Source organism: Mesoplodon mirus (genome assembly GCF_964341445.2).
Source record: "Mesoplodon mirus genome assembly, chromosome: 14".
Classification (NCBI taxonomy): Eukaryota; Metazoa; Chordata; class Mammalia; order Artiodactyla; family Ziphiidae; genus Mesoplodon; species Mesoplodon mirus.
In genome coordinates, this window is record NC_138990.1 from 15,284,525 (window position 1) to 15,303,113 (window position 18,589).

The following is an 18,589-nucleotide window of genomic DNA, read 5'->3' on the forward strand; positions in this document are numbered from 1 at the left end:
AATAACTATAATGGAAAATAATCTGAAAAAAATATAACTGAAACACTTTGCTGTACACAGTGTGAACTACCATAATATTGTAAATCAACTGTACTTCAGTGAAAAAAAATACTGATAAAAAGGGGGCGGGGCATGGTTGAGATGAGTTTGCTCTCAGTTCCATATCCTAGACCTGCACAGTCCAGTCCAGTCGCCACTACCCACAAGTGGCTGCTGAGTTCTTGAACGGTAACCAGTCTGAACTGAGATGTGCAGGGAGTGCCAAACACACACCAGATATCAAAGACTTAGTACTCAGAAAAGGAAAAATATTTATTCATATGTTTACATTGACTGCATGTTGAAATGATATTTTGATTATATTGAGTTCATCATAAAATATTATTGATTTCATTTCTGTCTCTTTAATTTTTTTTAATGTAGCTACTCAAAAGTTTTAAATTACCTGTATGACTTGCATTCTGTTTCTTTTTGGTTTTTTTTTTTTTTTTTAATGGTTTTTTTGACGTGAACTATTTTTAAAGTCTTTATTGAATTTGTTACAATATTGCTTATGTTTTATGGTTTGGTTTTCTGGCCCTGAGGCATGCGAGATCTTAGCTCTCCGACCAGGGATTGAACCCACACACCCTGCATTGGAAGGCGAAGTCTTAACCACTGGACTGCCAGGGAAGTCCCACATTCTGTGGCTTTTGGACAAGCATAAAGCTTTATGGAGAAAAAGCACTTACCTGAAACAGAGTATATTCTTGAAGTTTCCCTAACACTCCCCAGCACTCTGAGGCTGGGCTTTTCTCAAGCTTACATTTTCTCGTAAAACAAGCAGTTAGCTCACCTGAGGAGGATGCAGAGCAGGAAGGAGAGGAGTTGCAGCTTCCTGCTCTTCCTCCTGCACAGTTTGGGCTCTGACTGGCTGATTACCATCATCTTCATCTCCCTGGGTGACTTTCATGCACCTCGGCTTCTGGAAATACAGGGTAGCTTCAGAATTGGGAACGCTCCCTTTGGAGACTCAGGCGGGGTGGCCCTCTCGACTTCTGCATTCAGACTGTCCCCGGGGAGCCAGCGTCTTTGGTGTCGGCGCCCTGTGTCCACGGTCCGGTTGCTGCTGTATACGGTGTCAGTTCTGGTCCGGATGCATCCTTGTCTAAACTACGTTTACGGCGTGGAGTCGCACAGACCCGCGGTGACTCCAGCTCCGCCGCTGCCTGGGGGGACTTGGGCAGGTGGACGTGGGGTCTGAGACTTACTCCTCATGGGCACCTAGGAAGAGTCTCTCCTGGTGCCTGGCGTGTTGTGGGAACATAGACATCAGCTTCTGTCCTTGTGGTGGGCCAGTCACATGGGACTAAGGAAAACAGGAGGCCCCCTAGCAAGCTGTAACGCAAGTGTCCCTCCCCGCAGGGAAGTCCCACCTGGCCATCGTGCAGAAGGTGAACAACGAGGGTGAAGGTGACCCCTTCTACGAGGTTCTGGGCCTGGTCACCCTGGAGGACGTCATCGAGGAGATCATCAAGTCCGAGATCCTGGACGAGTCTGAAGACTACCGTGAGTCCTGGCCCTCGCGCTTTTCCGGCTCAGCTGGTCTTTCGAGCTTACAGAGACGTGTGTGTATCAGAGGATGGCGGGTCTCCGTGTTGTCAGAAGCGGGGCTGGATCTCGGGTCAGAGCCGTCACATACCCAGGCCCCGTCTCCTTACCCCTGCGTGGGCCGGGATTGCCCCTTGCAGGAGGGAGGGCTCATACCTGTGCCTGGATGCAGAGCCATGGGGGCGCGTCCCATGGGTGGCTTTGCAGTCCCAGGGCTTGCCCGGAGCTCTGCCTTTAACGGGCTTTTTCCCAGTGTTTATCTTCCGTGGTCCGTTTGCTTTCTCTTGTTCCGTTGTATAGAAGTGTCTTCTCAAAGAAGCCCATTCTTTACTGCTGAGAGGTTCTTCCCCAAACAGATGATCGTGGGGCCCGAGATTCTGTTTTAGAAGTACCTGACTCTTGGAATGGCAGCTGCGGTCTGCAGGGCAGACACAGAGCCCATGCTTGACGGCGGGCCTCACGTGGGCCCCCTGGGACACTGAGCTGCCTGCCCTGTGAGCTTGGAAGTGAATCTCTGCCCACGTGTCTGCCCCCCAAATGCAGCATTTTGGTTTGGCATCTCAGACTGCCGTAGGCAGGGGGTCTGCAGGTTAGCGGCTGTTTGGCACCAGTAATCCTCCAACATGTGCTTTCTAGCGAGGGGCCTGTTGTTTTACATAAGCTGTCTGCCATTCATATCAGCATTATCTTCTCCCAGCTCCGAGGAGGGAGCAGGCCTCTCTGCTACTTCTTGGGACATCGCTGGAATGCAGGCTACTGCCCCTCTGACCGGGCACCAGATCACTGCCTGGGTGGAGTGGCCGCCAGGTGCCGTCAAGACAGCAGTGCCCTGATGCTGTCCCCCCCCAGGAGCCCCAAGGCCTTGGGGGGAGGGAGAGGCAACGTGCCCCTTGGTCCGGTCATGTTGATGGAGGACTGCTGGAGCCTAAGCAGGCCCTCTTCTCCCCGCCCCAGGAGACACCGTGGTGAAGAAGAAGCCTGCGTCTCTGAGCGCCCCTCTCAGGCAGAAAGAGGAATTCTCCCTGTTCAAGGTGTCTGACGATGACTATAAAGTGAAAATCTCGCCTCAGCTGCTCTTGGCCACCCAGCGCTTCCTTTCCCGAGGTGAGGGCGAGGGTGGGCCTCATCCCTGCTCACCGGCCGGTGGATCAGGAGACCCCCCCCCCCATTCCCAGTAAGCAGGAGGGTGTCCAGGAGAACTTCGGCGACTCTCTCTGCTGCCCTGTCATTAGCTCGGGTCACCTGAAGCGGCTCCTCTGTGGGTGGCAGGGAGCCGCGGCCGGGTGGGTGTTGTGGGAGGCTGGGGGAGCCGAGGCATGCAGCGGGAGGCAGGCGGTTACACGGGCTGCGCTGGGCCCGGTGGACACTGTCCCCGCACCTGTTTCCCCTGTGGGGCAGAGGTGGATGTATTCAGCCCGCTGCGAATCTCCGAGAAGGTCCTGCTGCACCTGCTGAAGCATCCCAGCGTCAACCAGGAAGTGAGGTTTGACGAGAGCGACCGCCTGGCCGCCCACCACTACCTGTACCAGCGCAGCCAGCCAGTGGACTACTTCATCCTCATCCTGCAGGTACCTGCGAGCCCGGCCTGGAGCCCACCACTTGCTTAGGAAGTGGGGAGGGTCTGAGAAGAGGAAGGAACATCCAGATGCACCCGCCCTGGATGAGTGGGGTCGGCGCTCTCTCCTTGTGCTCTTGGCTGGCAGGACGGATAACCTGTCCACCTCTTTCCTCCCCCTCTTCCCCGATCTCCCAGGGCAGGGTTGAGGTGGAGATCGGGAAAGAGGGCTTGAAGTTCGAGAATGGGGCCTTCACCTACTACGGAGTGTCCGCCCTGACGGCGCCATCCTCGGGTAAGCTGCAGCCGTCCCAGAGCTGGAGGCAAGGGCCGGCGGCTGGGTGGGCGTTGCCGAGGCTCTCCAGTGCCCCGCGTCTGGCCTGTCCTTCCTGCAGAGCCCATGCCTCCTGCAAGGCAGTCTGCCTTGGGACCTGCTGGCCCTTCTCCGGGCTGCATGGAGGGTGGGGCAGCGTTTCTTCGGGGCTCATCTTTGTTGCCCTCCCCACCCCTGCACAACTTTTCCCAGGAGGAGCGTGTTTGCCATCCTTTTCAGAGCCCCTGGCTGTATTCCCTCACCAAGGTGATTTGTGGGGTGGATCTCAGAGGCTGGGTGGGGCTGGCCTGCTCCGTCACCCACTGTCCTCTCATAGTTCACCAGTCCCCGGTGTCCTCGCTCCAGTCCATCCGCCACGACCCGCTGCCTGAGCCCGCCGAAGGCACCCGCTTGTCTGCCTACTGTCCTGACTACACCGTGAGGGCCCTCTCTGACCTGCAGCTCATCAAGGTGACTGTCTGGGCTGCTCACTGGTGCTGGCTTTTAACCAGCTTTGCATCCCCGAGGGCTAGACCAGCTGGTCACACATTTGAGTGGATTAAGAATAAATTCTGATTGAGTCTATCTGAGACTTCCCAGAGCAAGACCTTGTACTTGCTGTGAAGGGTGGATGGCCTGGCCCCCCTGTCTGCTGGTGGCCTAAGCACCCAGCTTCCTTGGAGATCTTAACAACGCTTCCGCCCCGCACCCCACCCCCACCCCCCACCCCTCGTTCGGGGGCTTGAGGGCAGGAGGGAGGGGTGTGGCCCCTCACCTCACCTTCTCCGTCCAGCTGCACGAGTTGCAATGCTTCCTGTGCCCCAGGTCACGCGGCTGCAGTACCTCAATGCACTCTTGGCCTCCCGAGCCCAGGCCTTGCCGCAGTCCCCTGAGAACGCGGACCTGCAGGCCGTCCCAGGCAGCCAGACCCGGCTCCTTGGTGACAAGACAGCTGCAGCCACAGGTGAGCCCCGTGCGGCTGCATCCCGCGGCGTTGACCCCAGGGCGAGCGTGCCCTTTGCCGTCCTGGCTGCACACACACACCTGCTCTCTCTGCCCTCTCCCTGCCCTACATTCGTTCTTTTTCCCTTTGTCTCCCTGTCCTTTTCTCTCTCCCTTCTTGTGTTTTTAATAATTCGTCACTGCTGAGCTATAGGTCAGCTGACATTTTGAGTAGAGCATGTAAGTCAGCATTTTCTCTCCAGGGCCTGTAGGGTGGGTTGATTTAATCAGAGAATACAGTTGACCCTTGACCAACAGCAGGTTAGGGGCGCCAACCCTCTGCGCAGTCAAAGCTCTGTGTGTGACGTGGTCGGTCCCCTGTATTTGTGGTTCTGCATCCGCAGATTCAACCAGCTACAGCCTGTGTAGTACTGTAGTATTTACTGTTGAAAACTAATCTGCATATAAGTGGACCCCCGCAGTTCAAACCTGAGTTGTTCAGGGGTCAACCGTAGTTGCTAAATGGGAGTATGGTCACGTTCAGGCGCTGTATTGGGTCATCTGGGGTTAGGGTTAGGTCACCTAGAAAGTGAAGATTTGGGTCACCAGTGGGCCTGGCTCAGAAGGTAGGTGGCTGGTGGACACCATCCCCAAAACCCAGAAGACCACCTCCTGAGGCGTTTGGTCCCATCCAGGCGTTCCACTGGGAGCAGGAAGAAACAGACTTTGCAGAGTGGGATGGGAAACCCCACCCTTAGAGTGGGAAGGAGGGAAAATAAAAAAGGAGCCTGTGAAGGGTGGGCTTTGGATGGGAGTGGTAAAACAGCAGGGAACTTTCTTGTCCTTGTTATTCAAGAAGGTACTTTTATGCTGACCGAGCTCCTAGGTTGGGGTCTGAGGTCCTCCGGGGCTTGGCGGGGCTTGGGAGAGGCCGTGGAAGGAACTGCAGGGGCCTGACTGCCTGTGCTCCATCCCCTTTACCCTGCAGTGGGGACGCCGAGCCCTTACTGAACACTTCCCAGGCCAAGCGCTGTGCTGAGGGCTCTCCTCGTCCTGACTCAACTAAGAAAACTTCCCTGAAGTTTTGAGAGGTGGTAGTTGTCACGCCCATTTTACAGGTGAAGAGTCGGAGGCCGGGAGAGACGGGCACTCTGGCTTGGAGGCTGGGCGCACCCTTGGTTACCGGACCCACGTTTGAGAAGGGAAACGTGTTTTTATAATGGAAAGGTGCTTCCTGAGCTGCGTCGGTGGCTCCACTCCTGCGAGCTCCATCTGTGGTGCTGGTGAAGGACCCTGGGGGGTTGTGTTGGGTCCTGGATCCGGGCCTGGTCGCAGTCCTTTTGGAATGAACGGACCCTTCATTCACCTCTTAGGGCGGAGCCCGCTCCTCTGTTTACCCACTGTGACTGGTCTTTTATTTTGTGAGGCACCCCTCACACAGAGGTTCGCACCATCAAGTTAGACTCGGGTCTCGAAAGCCAGGACGTTTTTGTTTTTCAAAATGTGAGCCTTTTGGTTTTGGTTTTCTCACATGTGAGCCTTTTCTGGCTCCACCTGCTACTCAGATTGCACGGGTTGTGTATAAGGTACAAACTTAAGTCTAAGAATCCTGGTTTTTCCCTTCATTTCATCTTTTATCACATACCCAGGGGTTTTTCAATCCTTTTGTGGCTTCAGCGGCTCGTGAGGCAGTCCTCTGAGAGAATCGTTTTTGGTGGCTCATGGGTCATTTCCTCTTTGTAACGGATTACCAACCAGCCCCTGTCCTGTAGTCATGATGTTGGAGATTTTCCCCTAAGTGCGGCCTGACATTGGCCCTGGGCAGCCCTCAGGGTCTTGCATTTTATCTCTGTTAACCTGTTGCTTTGCTGCCCGGGGAGCTCAGTGTCGCCACACATGTTGGACGTGTCCCCGGGGCGCTGCTGAAATGGTGCAGGTCAGAGCCATCCTCTGGGTGACTGGCTCTAGCTTCCCCAGCAGAGAAGTGTCTGAAATGCTTGGAAAGCATGATGATTTTGAGCTGCCTTCAGCCGGGTCGGCAAATGGCATGAGGGCCAGATCTGCCTGTTCTCGTAACGTTTTACTGGGGGTGCCCATCTGCTGAGGGATTGTACTCGGCTGCAGGTGGAGTTGCCTTGTTGCCCCCGAGGCCTGCAAAGCCTAAGAAGACTGGCCCTTTACAGAAACACCTTCCGGAACCCTGGTCCACTGCTTCATTCGGAAAATCCCCTCCACATCGATCAGTCCCAGAGCGGGATTCCCAGGGAGAGTCCGAGCTTGACACCGAGCCTCCTGGGCCCCTCTCGCCCCCGTGGCCTTGACTCTGTGGTGCTGCCCAAGCTGCCCGAGTGGAGCGGCTCTGCCGGAGCAGCTCCATAGCTGGTCTTCTCTCTCTCTCTCCCTCCCTCCCTCTCTCTCCCTCCCTCCCTCTCCCTCTCCCCCCTCCCCCTCCCTCTCCCCCCTCCCCCCTCCCTCCCCTCCCCCTCCCCCTCCCTCCCCTCCCCCTCCCCCCTCCCCCTTCCTCTCCCTTTCCCTCTCCTCTCTCTAGCTTTCCCAGTAGGCCTTTCCCTCTTTGGCACATTTGGAAACTGCAGTTGATAATTGACTGTGGACTAGTGAGCATTTTTTGTTTTAAGACAACACGCAAGGTAAATATCTTGCCTTTTACTTTACCTTCTCTTTGCTTTCCTTTGCCAGCTTGTTAGCTGCTGGGGGGCACTGCAGACCTCTCCCCCCAGATGGGGGGCACTTCTCCATGGGGGTGAGTGGGTGCTTCCTGTCCCTTGTTGCTACTTCTCATCTCATTTTTCTGGAGGGCAGGAGGGACCATGAAATGCCTGCTCAGCCTTGGAAACAAAAGCTCCCTCCCAGTGCCTGCTGTGTTGTCTGGGCAGCTGCCTCCTGCCTGGCCTTATGGCCTCGGCCTCCCACGGGCAGAAGCCCTGCCTCTCAGTGATGGCATCCGTCCTGGCAGTGGTCTTCTCTCATGAGGCTGAGCATTTTCCTAACTAAACGCTCCCAGCTCTGCCTTGATGTCTCCCGAGGAGGCCTGAGGCTCCTCGGCCCCCCCGCCCCCCCGCCCCTTCCCGTCCTAAAGAGGACTTAACACCTGGTGTCACAGGACCCGCTGCCTGTACTGGCTCGATGCTGATCCTCCTCCCCTCTCCCCTCTAGGGTCCAGCCACAGCAGACCCGGCCTCCCGGCGGAGGAGAGCCCTGGGCGGAACCCGGGAGTTTAACCGCTTGGCAGGCAGCCCCGAGTCTGGGGAACGGACAATCACGTGGGGAACTGGAGCGAGCCAAGGAGCGGCTTCCTGCCAGCCTGTCCCCATCCCCTGCAGGCCACGTTTTAGATGGCCCTCATGGATGCGGGTCCTGGCTGCCCTCAGAACCAGAGGCCGGTGCCAGGAGCCTCAGCAGGTCCTGCCCCCCTTTAGGAGATGGGGGTCCGCTGGGGCCAGCCCTCCAGGCCTGCTTCCGAACGGAATGAAAGGCACAGTGCCACCTCCAGTCCCTGGGCCAGCCTCCCTGTGACAGTGCAGTGTACTTATACCTCTCCTGGCCAAGCCACGATGTGAGTGCACAATTACTGCCTTTCTGTGGCCGTGACCTGTACTCTCTTTGCTTTTAGTTTGCCAGCCTTCTGCTGCTGGCAGCACTTTTTGAGCAAACCAGGAGCACCAGTGTGGGCTGGGGGTTCACATCCATGGTCTTGGCCACCGTGACCTTTTTGGCTCCCCTTACGATGCCATGCTTCAGAGCATGCGCCCAGCCTGTCCCATGTGCCAAACCTGGACGCAAGCCTGTCACACCAGCCCCGCTCCCGCCTGTGCAGGTGGCTTTCTCACGCTGGCCCCGCGGGGCTGAGGAACCTCTTCCTCCTGCCACTCCTCCGCCTGCCTGGCTCAGTCGCCACTAACAGTATTGTCGTTTCCTGTGTTTTAAGAAAAGGTCACACGTGGGAGGAAGGGACCGCTCTGCTGCACCTAAGCCTTGGTCGTGGGGTTCCAGAGAGGGCAGCCCGCGGCCCCCCCAGGGGCGCTGTGCGGCTGTCAGGTGCGCGGAGGGCGGCCAGGGCAGCCAGGGCTGGTTGTGATCCAGGTAGAACCCTCTCCGTCCTTTGGAAAAAAGAACATGACATTGGAGTCTTTCTTAGATCTCTGAAACATTTCAAGCTCTTTGCTTTTTTTCTGTTCTAGCTCGGGTTTTAGAGAAGCGGGAACGAGAAGGCATTTGTCTCGCCTTCTGGTTCACCTAAACTCACCTTCCACAGTGCTTCAGCTGTGCAGAAACCAGGGCATCACGGGGACCGAGGATGGGGAGGGGGGAGGATTTCTGGAACCTTTCCCAAAGGCATTTGGGTCCTTATCCAGGATCAGTGGGAATGAAGGCCAAAACACAGTGCCATGCTCACTGAGAGACTCTTCTCAAGGAATTCTCTCCAGGAGCAAACCCAGGTGGGAAGTAGATACTTTAAAATTCTCTCTCTCCAGAACAGTGGTTCTTAACTTTGGCTGCACATAGGAAATTACCTGGCAAATTAAAAATACTGATACCTGGGGCCCACCCCCCAGGGATTCTGATTTAATCAGTCCAGGCATCAGGATTTTATTCTTTAAAATTATTTTAGGTTCACAGATCATATACCCTTCACACCCGCTTCCCTGAACGTTATCTCACATAACCTTGGTGCATTTATCGAAACTAAAAAATTAACATGGGTACAAAACTGTTAATTACAGACCTTACTTGGATTTTTATCAGATTTTCCATCATGTCCCTTTTCTGTTGCAGGATCCAATCCAGGATACCAAGTTGCATTTAGAGCTATTGTGGTTTTTTTTCCTAAGTAACTTGTTACTTTGAAATAATTAACAGATTCATAGGAAGTTGCAAAGATAGAGGTCCCATGTACCCTTCACCCAGTTTTCCTCAATGATTCCATCTTACATAGTTACAATGCAGTATCAAAACCAGGAATCTGACACTGGTGCAACGTGGGCATATAGTTCTGCAGCATCTTATCACATGTAGATTTGTGTAACCACCACTGCAATCTAGATACAGAACTGTTCCTCCCTAGGATCTCCCTCCAGCAGACCCTTTTAGAGCCCCCACCCCACCCCCTCTGGCCAATATCCCTAATTCCTGGCAACCACTAATCTGTCCATCATCTCTATAATTTTGTCATTTCAAGAATGTTGTATAAATGGGATCTTACAGTATGTAACCATCGGGACTGGCTTTTTTCACTCAGCATAATGTTCTGGAATCTCCTCCAGGCTGTTGCACGTGTCAATGGCTCATTCCTTTTTAGTTGCTGTGTGGTGTTCCATCATATACTCACTGTCCTAAGGACATCTGGGTGGTTTCCAGTTTTTGGCTATTCCAAATAAAGCTGCTATGAACATTCATTACAGGTTCTTGTGTAAACATTGGTTTTCTTTTCTCTTAGCTAAATGTCTAGGAGTGCAGTTGCCAGGTTGTATGGTTACTGCATATTTAAGTTTTAAAAGAAACTGCCAGACTTTTTCAGAGTGCCTGTACAACTTTACATTCCCACCAGCAATGTGTGAGTATTTTCCCACATCCGCTCCAGGATTTGGTATTGTCACTATTTTCTGTTTTAGCCACTCTGGTAGGTGTGTAGTGCTTTCTCATCGTGGGTTTCATTTGCATTTCCATCATGGCGAATGTATATTTTTTCATGTGCTTGTTTGACCTGGTGAAATGTCTGTTCATGTCTTTTGCCCATTTTCTAATTAGATTGTTTTTTTTACTGCTGAGTTTTGAGAATTCTTTATATATTCTAAATACTAGGCTTTATTGGGTTTTTGGTTGGCAGATATTTTTTCCTAATCTGTAGCTTATTTTTTCATCCTCTTAACAGGATTCTTTTGCAGAGCGAAAGTAAGTTCGTGATCCATTTTAAGTTTCTTTAAAAAAATTTTTTTTGCCTATAGGTGTCCAGTTCTTTCAGCACCATTTGTCGTAAAGCATATCTTTCCTCCGTTGAATAACTTTTGCACCTTTTGGCATATTTGCTATTTCTGGGTTGTCTGTTCTGTTTGACCGATGCGTCTATCTCTTCACAGGTACCACACTGTCTTGATTATTACAGCAATTTATTAGGTCCTGAAATCAAGTGGACTGATTTCTCCCACTTTGTTCTTTTCCAGAGTTGTTTTAGTTTTAAATTTTAGAATAATCTTGTCTACATATACAAAGAAAAGTCTTGTTGGGATTTTGGTAGGAACTGTGTTAAACCTGTGTATCAATTTGGGTGGAACTGACATCTTTACTCAGCTGCATCTTTCAATCCATGTGTATGTGTCCATTTATTTAAATCTTTGGTGTCATTCGTCAGCATTTTGTAGTTTTTAGCATACAGGTCCTTAGATGTTTTATTAGATTTACACCTAAGTGGGTTTTCTTTTTAGCAATTACAAATGGTACTGTGTGTTTAATTTTAGTATTCAAATTCAGAGTCATTGTTAGTATGTAGAAAAAAGGTTTTTGTATGTTTATCTTGTATCCTGAGATCTTGCTGGAACTCCCTTATTCTAAGTGGGGTTTTTTTGTTTGTTTTTTTTTTTGGCTGCGACGCGTGGCATGCGGGATCTTAGGTCCCCGACCAGGGATCAACCCTGTGCTCCTGCCTTCCGCCCCCCGCCCCCCACAGTGGAAGTTTGGAGTCTTAACTACTAAGCTGCCGGGAAAGTCCGTTTTTTTGGTTTTGTAGATTCCTTAGGATCTCCTACATAGACAAGCATGTCATCTGTATGATAATGCTGATATCTGGGTCCAAACCTAGGGATTCTGATGTAATCCATCTGGACATCAGGATTTTTAAAATCTTCCCTCTTGATTCTAATAGGCAGTCCAGGCTGAGAAGCCCCAGACCGCCCTGCCTACATGCTCTGCCCCTGGGGACCTGTCTTGCTGTCAGGCCGGCATGGTTATCAGGCTTGAGTTTCTGAGGAACTGGCCCCTCTCAGCCCAGAAAAAACAACCAGGCCGTGATGGATAATCAACCAGTTTTAATGAACAAAAACTACTGATACGTATAAAAAGGTATTTTTGTCTGTCACTTAAGTGTCCCCATTTCCTAGATGGGAAGTGTCTTGTCCATGGACTTGAACGCCTGTTTCTCCCATGGCCCCAGCGTCTGGGTGCACGGGCCTCTGTCAGGACAGGGCAGGAGGTGCCCATGTGAGGGGAAGGCGTGTGGCCCCTGTTGGGAGCTCTTGTCAGCTTTTTCATAGAATAGAAATTGCCTTGTCCTTGGCCTGAGAAGGCCACCAGTTAGACTAAAAGTAACTGCTGCAAAATGGATATCAACCCAGGTTCCTTATGTGAGGGAGGCTAACCTTCATCTTGGAGCCCCACCCTCTGCCTGTGGTTCTCAGTTTAGGGCAGAGCTGTTCTAAGATTCACCTTCTGGCATGTAAGGACCTTGCCCGCCAGCAGTACAGCACAGGTCTGCACCAATGCAGCGTGACCAGGAAAGGACAGTGAGCGGGGGAAGCTTTAGGGGAGCGTGTGGAGGTGGGGCCTCGGGCCACCCCCAGTCGGTGGAGGAGGGAAAGGAGCAGGTGAGCTCGGAGTCCTCCCCGTCCTGCCTCCGAGGGTTAGGGTGGAGCAGCACGGCCGCGGCTGCAGGGGCCACGTGAGAGCACGCACTCTAGTACCAGGGCCGGGGTGACGTCAGTGCCGGAGGCGGAGTAGGGTTACAGGCCACCGCCCCAAAAGCTGAGTGGGCCGCAAGCAATCCCCAGCACCCGGGCATGTCCCCCTACAAGGGGAGCCACCAGATGGCCAACCAGAGGGCAGCGGGCAGGCCTGTCCGAAGCCTTCGACAGAGGGCACAAGGTTTCCCTAAAATAAACAGCTCCAGCTCGTCGGCCTTGGGGCTTCTGAGGCAAGCAGGCTGGGGCTGGCCTTCTGTGCAGGGGTGCTCAAAGCCGTCCAGCAGCCCCCTCCAGACGGCCAGACCCGCCAGGCACGGAGGCCCCTGGAGAAACCTGCGCCCAAGGGCATCTGCTGCTGGCCATGCACCGAGTCACCACCTGGTGGCAGGAGGGCCCTGGTGCAGGGCAGAGCCTAGCCGCCTCCTGGACCGAGAACCAGTGGGCACTGAGGAGCCCTGGCACAGGCCCCAGGGAGCTCGAGGCTGTCCCCGTGCTGCTCCGTCCTGGGCCCCCACACTCCTCCACTTCCCCTCATCTGGACCCACTTTGTTTCCTGCACCCGCCTGCCACCCCTGGGTCTTCTGTGTCAGCCCCCAGTTTGCGCCCCAGCGGGGACCGGCTCAGCCTGGGACAGAAAGCCAGGGAGGCTGGTCTGACAGGGCTGCCTGGAGGCACGGAATCAGCCCTGAGCGGGGAGTCGTGACCGAGGGAAGACCAAGCAGGTGAGACACGTGAGTGGCACGGGGGTGGAGATGACGGGATGGAATGGTGGCTGCGAGTGGCCCCGAGGATCAGCTGTTGTCAGCACTGGGTACGGGGGTGCCCCACGTGGACCTGCAGTGCTTCCCAGATGCCCCACTGCCCGTCCTGGGCCAGCTACACTGGGGTCACTGAAGCCTGGGGACAAGGACTCCAGGTGAGTCCCCACTCCCCTCCCCGGAGCTGCCTGCCCCGCTTGCTCGCTGGCACTCACCGCATCCTCAGGCCAGCCCCGCCCCGTAGAGCAGCAGCACCTTCACAGCTCTGTAGTGGCTGGGCTGCACCGCCTCATGTAGAGCCGTGTCCCCTTCCCGTCGAGATAGGGGCGGCGTCCTCCTCACCTCCACTTCCCGGGGAGGGTCAGCTCAGCAGCTACTGTCGCTGAGCTCAGGCTGCCTTAGTCGTGGCCCCCGGGGATGAAGCCACCCCAGCCCGGGACAACCAGACGCCTACCTTGTCCTGTGCGTCAGCGCAGGCCCTGCAGGCAATGAGGTGCTGCAGGCAGTCGCGGTGCACACGGCCATGTGCAGGGGCATGCCCCAGATCTAAGGGAGTGGTGAGGCTCAGTGTCATTCCAAGCTGGCAAGGCCGTGTCCCAACCCCAGGAAGAGCATTGGGCCGCCCCACAGCCTGTGCCCTCCCCTGATCCCGGGCATTGACCCGGGCGCCCCGGTTAAGCAGCTGTTTGAGGATGTCCAGGTGCCTTCCACAGCAGGCCCAGAACACAGGGGTCCCGTCCGGCTGCAAAACAAAAGCACCAAAGTAACCCTGACCTGCAGAGATGCCAGGCAGGGGGGTCTGCCGTGGGGATGGCCCTTCCCTGGTTCTCACCAAGTCCCGAGCGTCCACGGTGGCACCCGCTTCCAGCAGCTTGTTCACAAGCTGGCTGTGACCCTTCGGACAGGCCCGGTGCCAGGCCGTGTGGTGGAGCTGGGGTGCTGCGGACGGGAGTTAGGTGCAGGGAGCATGGCCACCCCCGGAGGTCCCACCCGCGACCCCGTTCTCAGAGCTGGTAACCTGAACAGAGCTGCTTACTCCCCCGTCGTGTGAAGGGCCTCTCCCTCCAGACTCAGGAGGCATCATGGGACCCGTGCCCCATAAAACAGAAAAGCCCTGCAGTTTTCTAGGCTCTGACTGGACCACGCTGAAGGCCGCACGCTTGCACCCACCCTCGCTACCTTGTCGTGGGCATTGGGGTCCTCTCCGTCTGTCAGATACTTGTCAGTCAGGGCCTCCTGGTTCTCAGCAGCTGCCTTCAGGAACGCCTACAGGTCCCCGGGCTCCAGCTGGGCCAGGGGCTACAGCTGGATAAGTTCAAGAATGAGACCAACTCACTCCCCACACTAGGCCTCTGGGACACACAGCCTCACCAGTCTAGCCAAGTGGTTCCAAAGAGCTGGCGGAGGACCAGCGCACTGTCGGTTTATACAAATAATAGATTTAAACACCTGCCCCCAGGACTTCCCTGGTGGCGCAGTGGTTATGAACCCGCCTGCCAATGCAGGGGACACAGGTTCGAGCCCTGGTCCGGGAAGATCCCACATGCCGCCGAGCAACTAAGCCCGTGTGCCACAACTACTGAGCCTGCGCTCTAGAGCCCGCGAGCCACAACTACTGAAGCCCGTGCACCTAGAGCCCGTGCTCTGCAACAAGAGAAGCCACCGCAATGGGAAGCCCGTGCACGGCAATGAGTAGTAGCCCCCGCTCGCCGCAACCAGAGAAAAGCCCGCGCGCAGCAACGAAGACCCAACGCAGCCAAAAATACATAAATTAATTAAAAAAACAACAACAAAAAAACTTGCCCCCAGAAGATTCTGACTGAATAGGTACTGGGCGGGGTTACGGATTGACTTGTGTTCCGCCCCCCAGTTCATATTGTTGAAGTCCTAACCCCAGTACCTCAGAACGTGACCTTATTTGGAAATGGGGTCATTGTAGCTGTAATCGGTTAAGATGCCGTCGTACTGGAGTAGGGTGGGCCCCGGTCCAATACGAGTGGTGTCCTTATTGAGAAGGGACAGACCTTTGGACACAGGCACGCAGGCAGGGAGAAGACCACGTGAGCTCAGAGGCAGAGATCAGGGCGACGAGGCCACAAGCCAAGGAACACCACCAACCCCAGAAGCTGGGGAGAGGTGTGGACGGATCCGCCCCCAGAGCCTCAGAAGGAACCAACCCTGCCTGCCAACTCCTTGATCTTGGACTTCCAGCCTCTGAGACGACCATAAATAGCTGTTGTTTAAGCCCCCAGTTTGGGGTACTTGGTTCCGGCAGCAGCCGTGGAAAACAACGCCGGGGGCGGAGGGCCCCCTGGTGCGGGCTGTGCAGCCGCGGCAGCAGTGTCACTCCCCCCCAGGCCTCCCACAGGGACGGGGTGGGGGGGCTCCTGCTCAGGCACTCCAGCCCTGGTGTGGACTCCCACGCACCCGCCTTCCCGCTCACCTTGACCTCTGGCTCGGGTGCCCTGGCGTACTCTGCGTTTCAGTCGCTTTACTGTCCGTCTTCGAACCAACGTTTCCAGGTCAGCCAAACTCTCCGAGTTAGCTCTGGGACTGTGGAATCTTTCATGCTGGGGCGGAAAGCGGGCAGAAACAGGCCCACGCCAGCCATTGGCTGCTGGCCACGGCAACCCCGGGGCAGCTCCTGGTTGTTTTAACCCTCGTCTTCCCAGCCGCAGGAGAAGCGCCGCGCCCAGGCTGTCAGACCCCGAGCCCCGGGCTCACAGCACCCCCACTCCACCTGCCCGTGCCCCCTGCCCCCCGCCACTCACTCTCCTCCTCTCCTCGTCCAGTTCCTGCCTCTCCCGGGCCTCGGCCTCCTGGGGCCCCAGCCTCCAGGATCAGACACTCCATGTCCACGTCCCAATTCTTTCCTTTCGACTCTCTCCACTTACCTATAGGAACAGACAAAGAATCAGAAAAATTAGGAGGAGCCCTTAGAAAAAACAACTGTGCCAGACGGGGGGGTCCTGCCAGGAGCTGACGTACAGAGATTAGTGATCTGGATGTGGATCTGAGAGCTGGCCTGACCCCTCTCAAAGCCCCATGGCAGAGCGGGCCCCGGCCGGCTCCCTGACCCCCGTGCTTGTCGCTGGCTCTCACCACCTGCAGCAGCGCCCGAGGCCCGGGGGCTGACTGCTGCTCACTCCGTCCTGTCACAGGAACCCTGCGGCCGGGGCCTGACGCCGCATCTATTTATGCTGCTGGGCTGCGTCCAGGTGAGCTCAGGGCCTCCCTCTTGGGTTGTTGTCCTTACATTCCTACCCGATCACACCACACTGCCACCTGACTCCAAGCCCGGGGGGACAAAGGAGGTGCCTCCCGGATAAAATTCTGAATTCCTCTGTTCAAATTTTCACTCTTCGTGAAGCTATGTTTCTTCATGATAAAATGGGGTAAAACTAGCACTTACCTCTTGGAGCTATAAAGATGAAATGACTTACCGGTGCTGTGCTTAGGGCAGAACCCACCCAACAATGGTCCGTTCTTTTCTTCCTCCCCCGGCCCCCAGCCCCGTGATTCAGTGGCTGGGGAGCCCTGAGGAATAAGCACGTTGAGGGGAGAGAAAAGGCTGGAATGATACGATGGCAGGGCTTCCAGCCACGTAGAACTACATTCCATTCCCTTCTAAAGCAAACTCGGGCAGCCTAACACTTCCTGGGCCCTGCAACCCGCCTCCCAGCAGCGGCTGTCCTGGGCTGCGGCCAGCAGGGCCCTGGCCCGCAGTGGGGCTTGTGGGGCAAAGTGACGCCCCGGGCCTCGCTACCCTCCATGCCCCATCCCTCACAACAGACATCCCAAAGTGTCACTGGTGTGCCTGCTTCTCTCACTGCCCAGGGAACTCGAGCGCCCTTCTCCTTGTCCCCAGCCAAGGCAGCCAGACCCTCCAGACCATTTCCCCAGCAAAGACCATCAACACAATTAAGCTCAGCCAACACCCAGCCACACTTGTGTCTCCCGGGGTAACCCGCCACTTCCCGTTCCTCTTTGGCCATCACAGTCCAGGGCAAAACCCACTACACTCAAGGATTTTCTCGTCTACCATCGCCAGACGCCTTTCTCACTGTCTCTCTCTCTTGCTCCTTGGCCCCTCACCACCTCACACGAGAACTAGGCAGACAGGCTGGAAAAGAACTACAGGTTTCTACTCCTAAAACCTCAGGCACCAGAAAGGAGCTGCCCAGCCTCCGCTCCACGTCCTCACCAACTGCTGGATGCTGACGAAGTCCATGGCGCCCCCTGCTCGTCACGACCCCAGTGAGGAGCCGAGCAGCTCAGCCCTTTTATAGGAGAGCTGTTGCGGGCCGGGGGGGCAGGGCAGAGGCTCGGGCCCCGGCCAGACAACTCCGTGGCTCCGTAACACCCACCAAAGTACCGGTGTGGGCACACAGCCCACTGCGGGCGCGGGAGAAAGAGCTGTTTTGAGCTGAGTCAGTTGCATCCTCAGACACCCCCCATCCTGCACCTGTGCCATCCCCCACCCCGCACCTACTCAGAAGTGATTCAACCAATAAACACACATCCTGGGTGCTGGGCCACCAGCCCAGGTTCAGGGGGAAATAGCTCCCATTCTCCTAAGTGTAGATGCCCTCGAGAAAAAGAAGTGAGCCTCCACGTTGCTGTAGGTCTGGCCGCCTAAAACCCTGGGAGACCCAGCCCAACTGCCCTGGCAAAAGGAAGCCAGACTCCTAAAGAGGACCTCTAAAGGACAGGCACAAGAGGCCGACCTCTGCCTCAGGAAGCTTCCTGGCTGCTACAGGAGGAGATCAAGTGATTTCCCAACTCCCGGCCAGTTTCTAGGCCGCTTAGGCTGCTCCTGGTGGTGGCTTCCTTCCCCAGATACCCACCCTGCTCCCTCACCACTGTGACGGTCAAGGTCAACGATTAAGCTAGGCCACCATCAGAAGCCAAGCCCAGCCTGTGATCAGCCCCTCATGCCTCCTGAAGAGCCTCCCACGGCCGACACGCAGGTCCCCCACCAGGGACCTGGTGGACCTGGGCACGGAGACGCCCTTCGCCAGGAAGGTGAGGTTCAGATCCGCTCCAGGTCCAAGTACGAACGTTAACCATTAATCCAGTTGCAAAGCAATCAGTGTGCAGCTACCAAAGCCAAACTTCCTAATTCTCCCTAAGACACCAAGCACGTCTTCCACCCAGCTGTGCCTTGAATTCTGCCTTGACCTTTGAAGGGAAATCTGATTGCTCGTGTCACTCCGATTCTGGAGTCTTATTCACTAGCCATCAGATTGCCTAGTGAGTAAGACTCGGGGCAACATGAGCAGAGATGACCAGGACGAGCCAGTGGGAGGGAGAACCGTGGATCCAGGGCAGCCCAAGGCCCAGCCCACAGCTGGCTTCTTGGTGACTGCTTCCAAGCTCTGAGACCCAGGGAGCCCAGAGCTTTTGAGAGAAACTCCATCCTTATGCTCCAGGGTGTTTTTGTCAAAGGTGATTCTTGAGGAGGGAAACGGTTACCTGGAGGAGAGTGAGGGGAAACCGACAAGAACAAGCAGGACTTCAGCTCTGGACTCCACTGCCTGCCGCACAGAGACTCCCCTCCTCCAGCGTCCGAGGGCGAGGGCACCGACAAGCTGCATCAGAAATTCTCGGCAGAAGACTTACTGGCATTCACGTGAAACTAATTGGTATTAACTTAATACTGGTATAACTTATCAAAGAGAAAACTTACTTCTGGTAAAAAATCCAAACACAGCAGATCAAGCTCAGGACCCCCTTGGTT

At 55.4% G+C, this 18,589-nt stretch overlaps 2 protein-coding genes across 5 annotated transcripts in view; one reads left to right on the forward strand and one right to left on the reverse strand.

Annotated features, from left to right (window-relative positions):
• The window catches only part of CNNM3 (cyclin and CBS domain divalent metal cation transport mediator 3), a 30,798-nt gene extending 17,577 nt beyond the window's left edge, over positions 1–13,221 (forward strand). Inside the window, exons 2-8 of one of the 4 annotated variants that reach the window (XM_082642030.1) lie at positions 1,405–1,548; positions 2,545–2,694; positions 2,989–3,158; positions 3,344–3,440; positions 3,796–3,929; positions 4,284–4,422; positions 11,278–13,221. In XM_082642030.1, coding sequence (XP_082498156.1) covers positions 1,405–1,548; positions 2,545–2,694; positions 2,989–3,158; positions 3,344–3,440; positions 3,796–3,929; positions 4,284–4,422; positions 11,278–11,291 — 848 coding nt within the window. In that variant the 3' untranslated portion in view covers positions 11,292–13,221. The other 3 variants (XM_082642029.1, XM_082642027.1, XM_082642028.1) reach the window with 3 other exon arrangements.
• ANKRD23 (ankyrin repeat domain 23) lies at positions 11,421–17,080 on the reverse strand (the record flags this gene model as incomplete). Its single annotated transcript, XM_082643010.1, is given in 16 exon segments — positions 11,421–12,967; positions 12,971–12,988; positions 13,065–13,074; positions 13,076–13,161; positions 13,304–13,365; positions 13,368–13,395; positions 13,493–13,591; positions 13,682–13,780; positions 14,029–14,115; positions 14,119–14,148; positions 14,773–14,873; positions 15,293–15,419; positions 15,621–15,681; positions 15,875–16,001; positions 16,293–16,386; positions 17,054–17,080. Coding segments are annotated over 16 exon segments (1,131 nt in total). The 3' UTR covers positions 11,421–12,892.
• Positions 17,081–18,589: the final 1,509 nt, after the last annotated feature.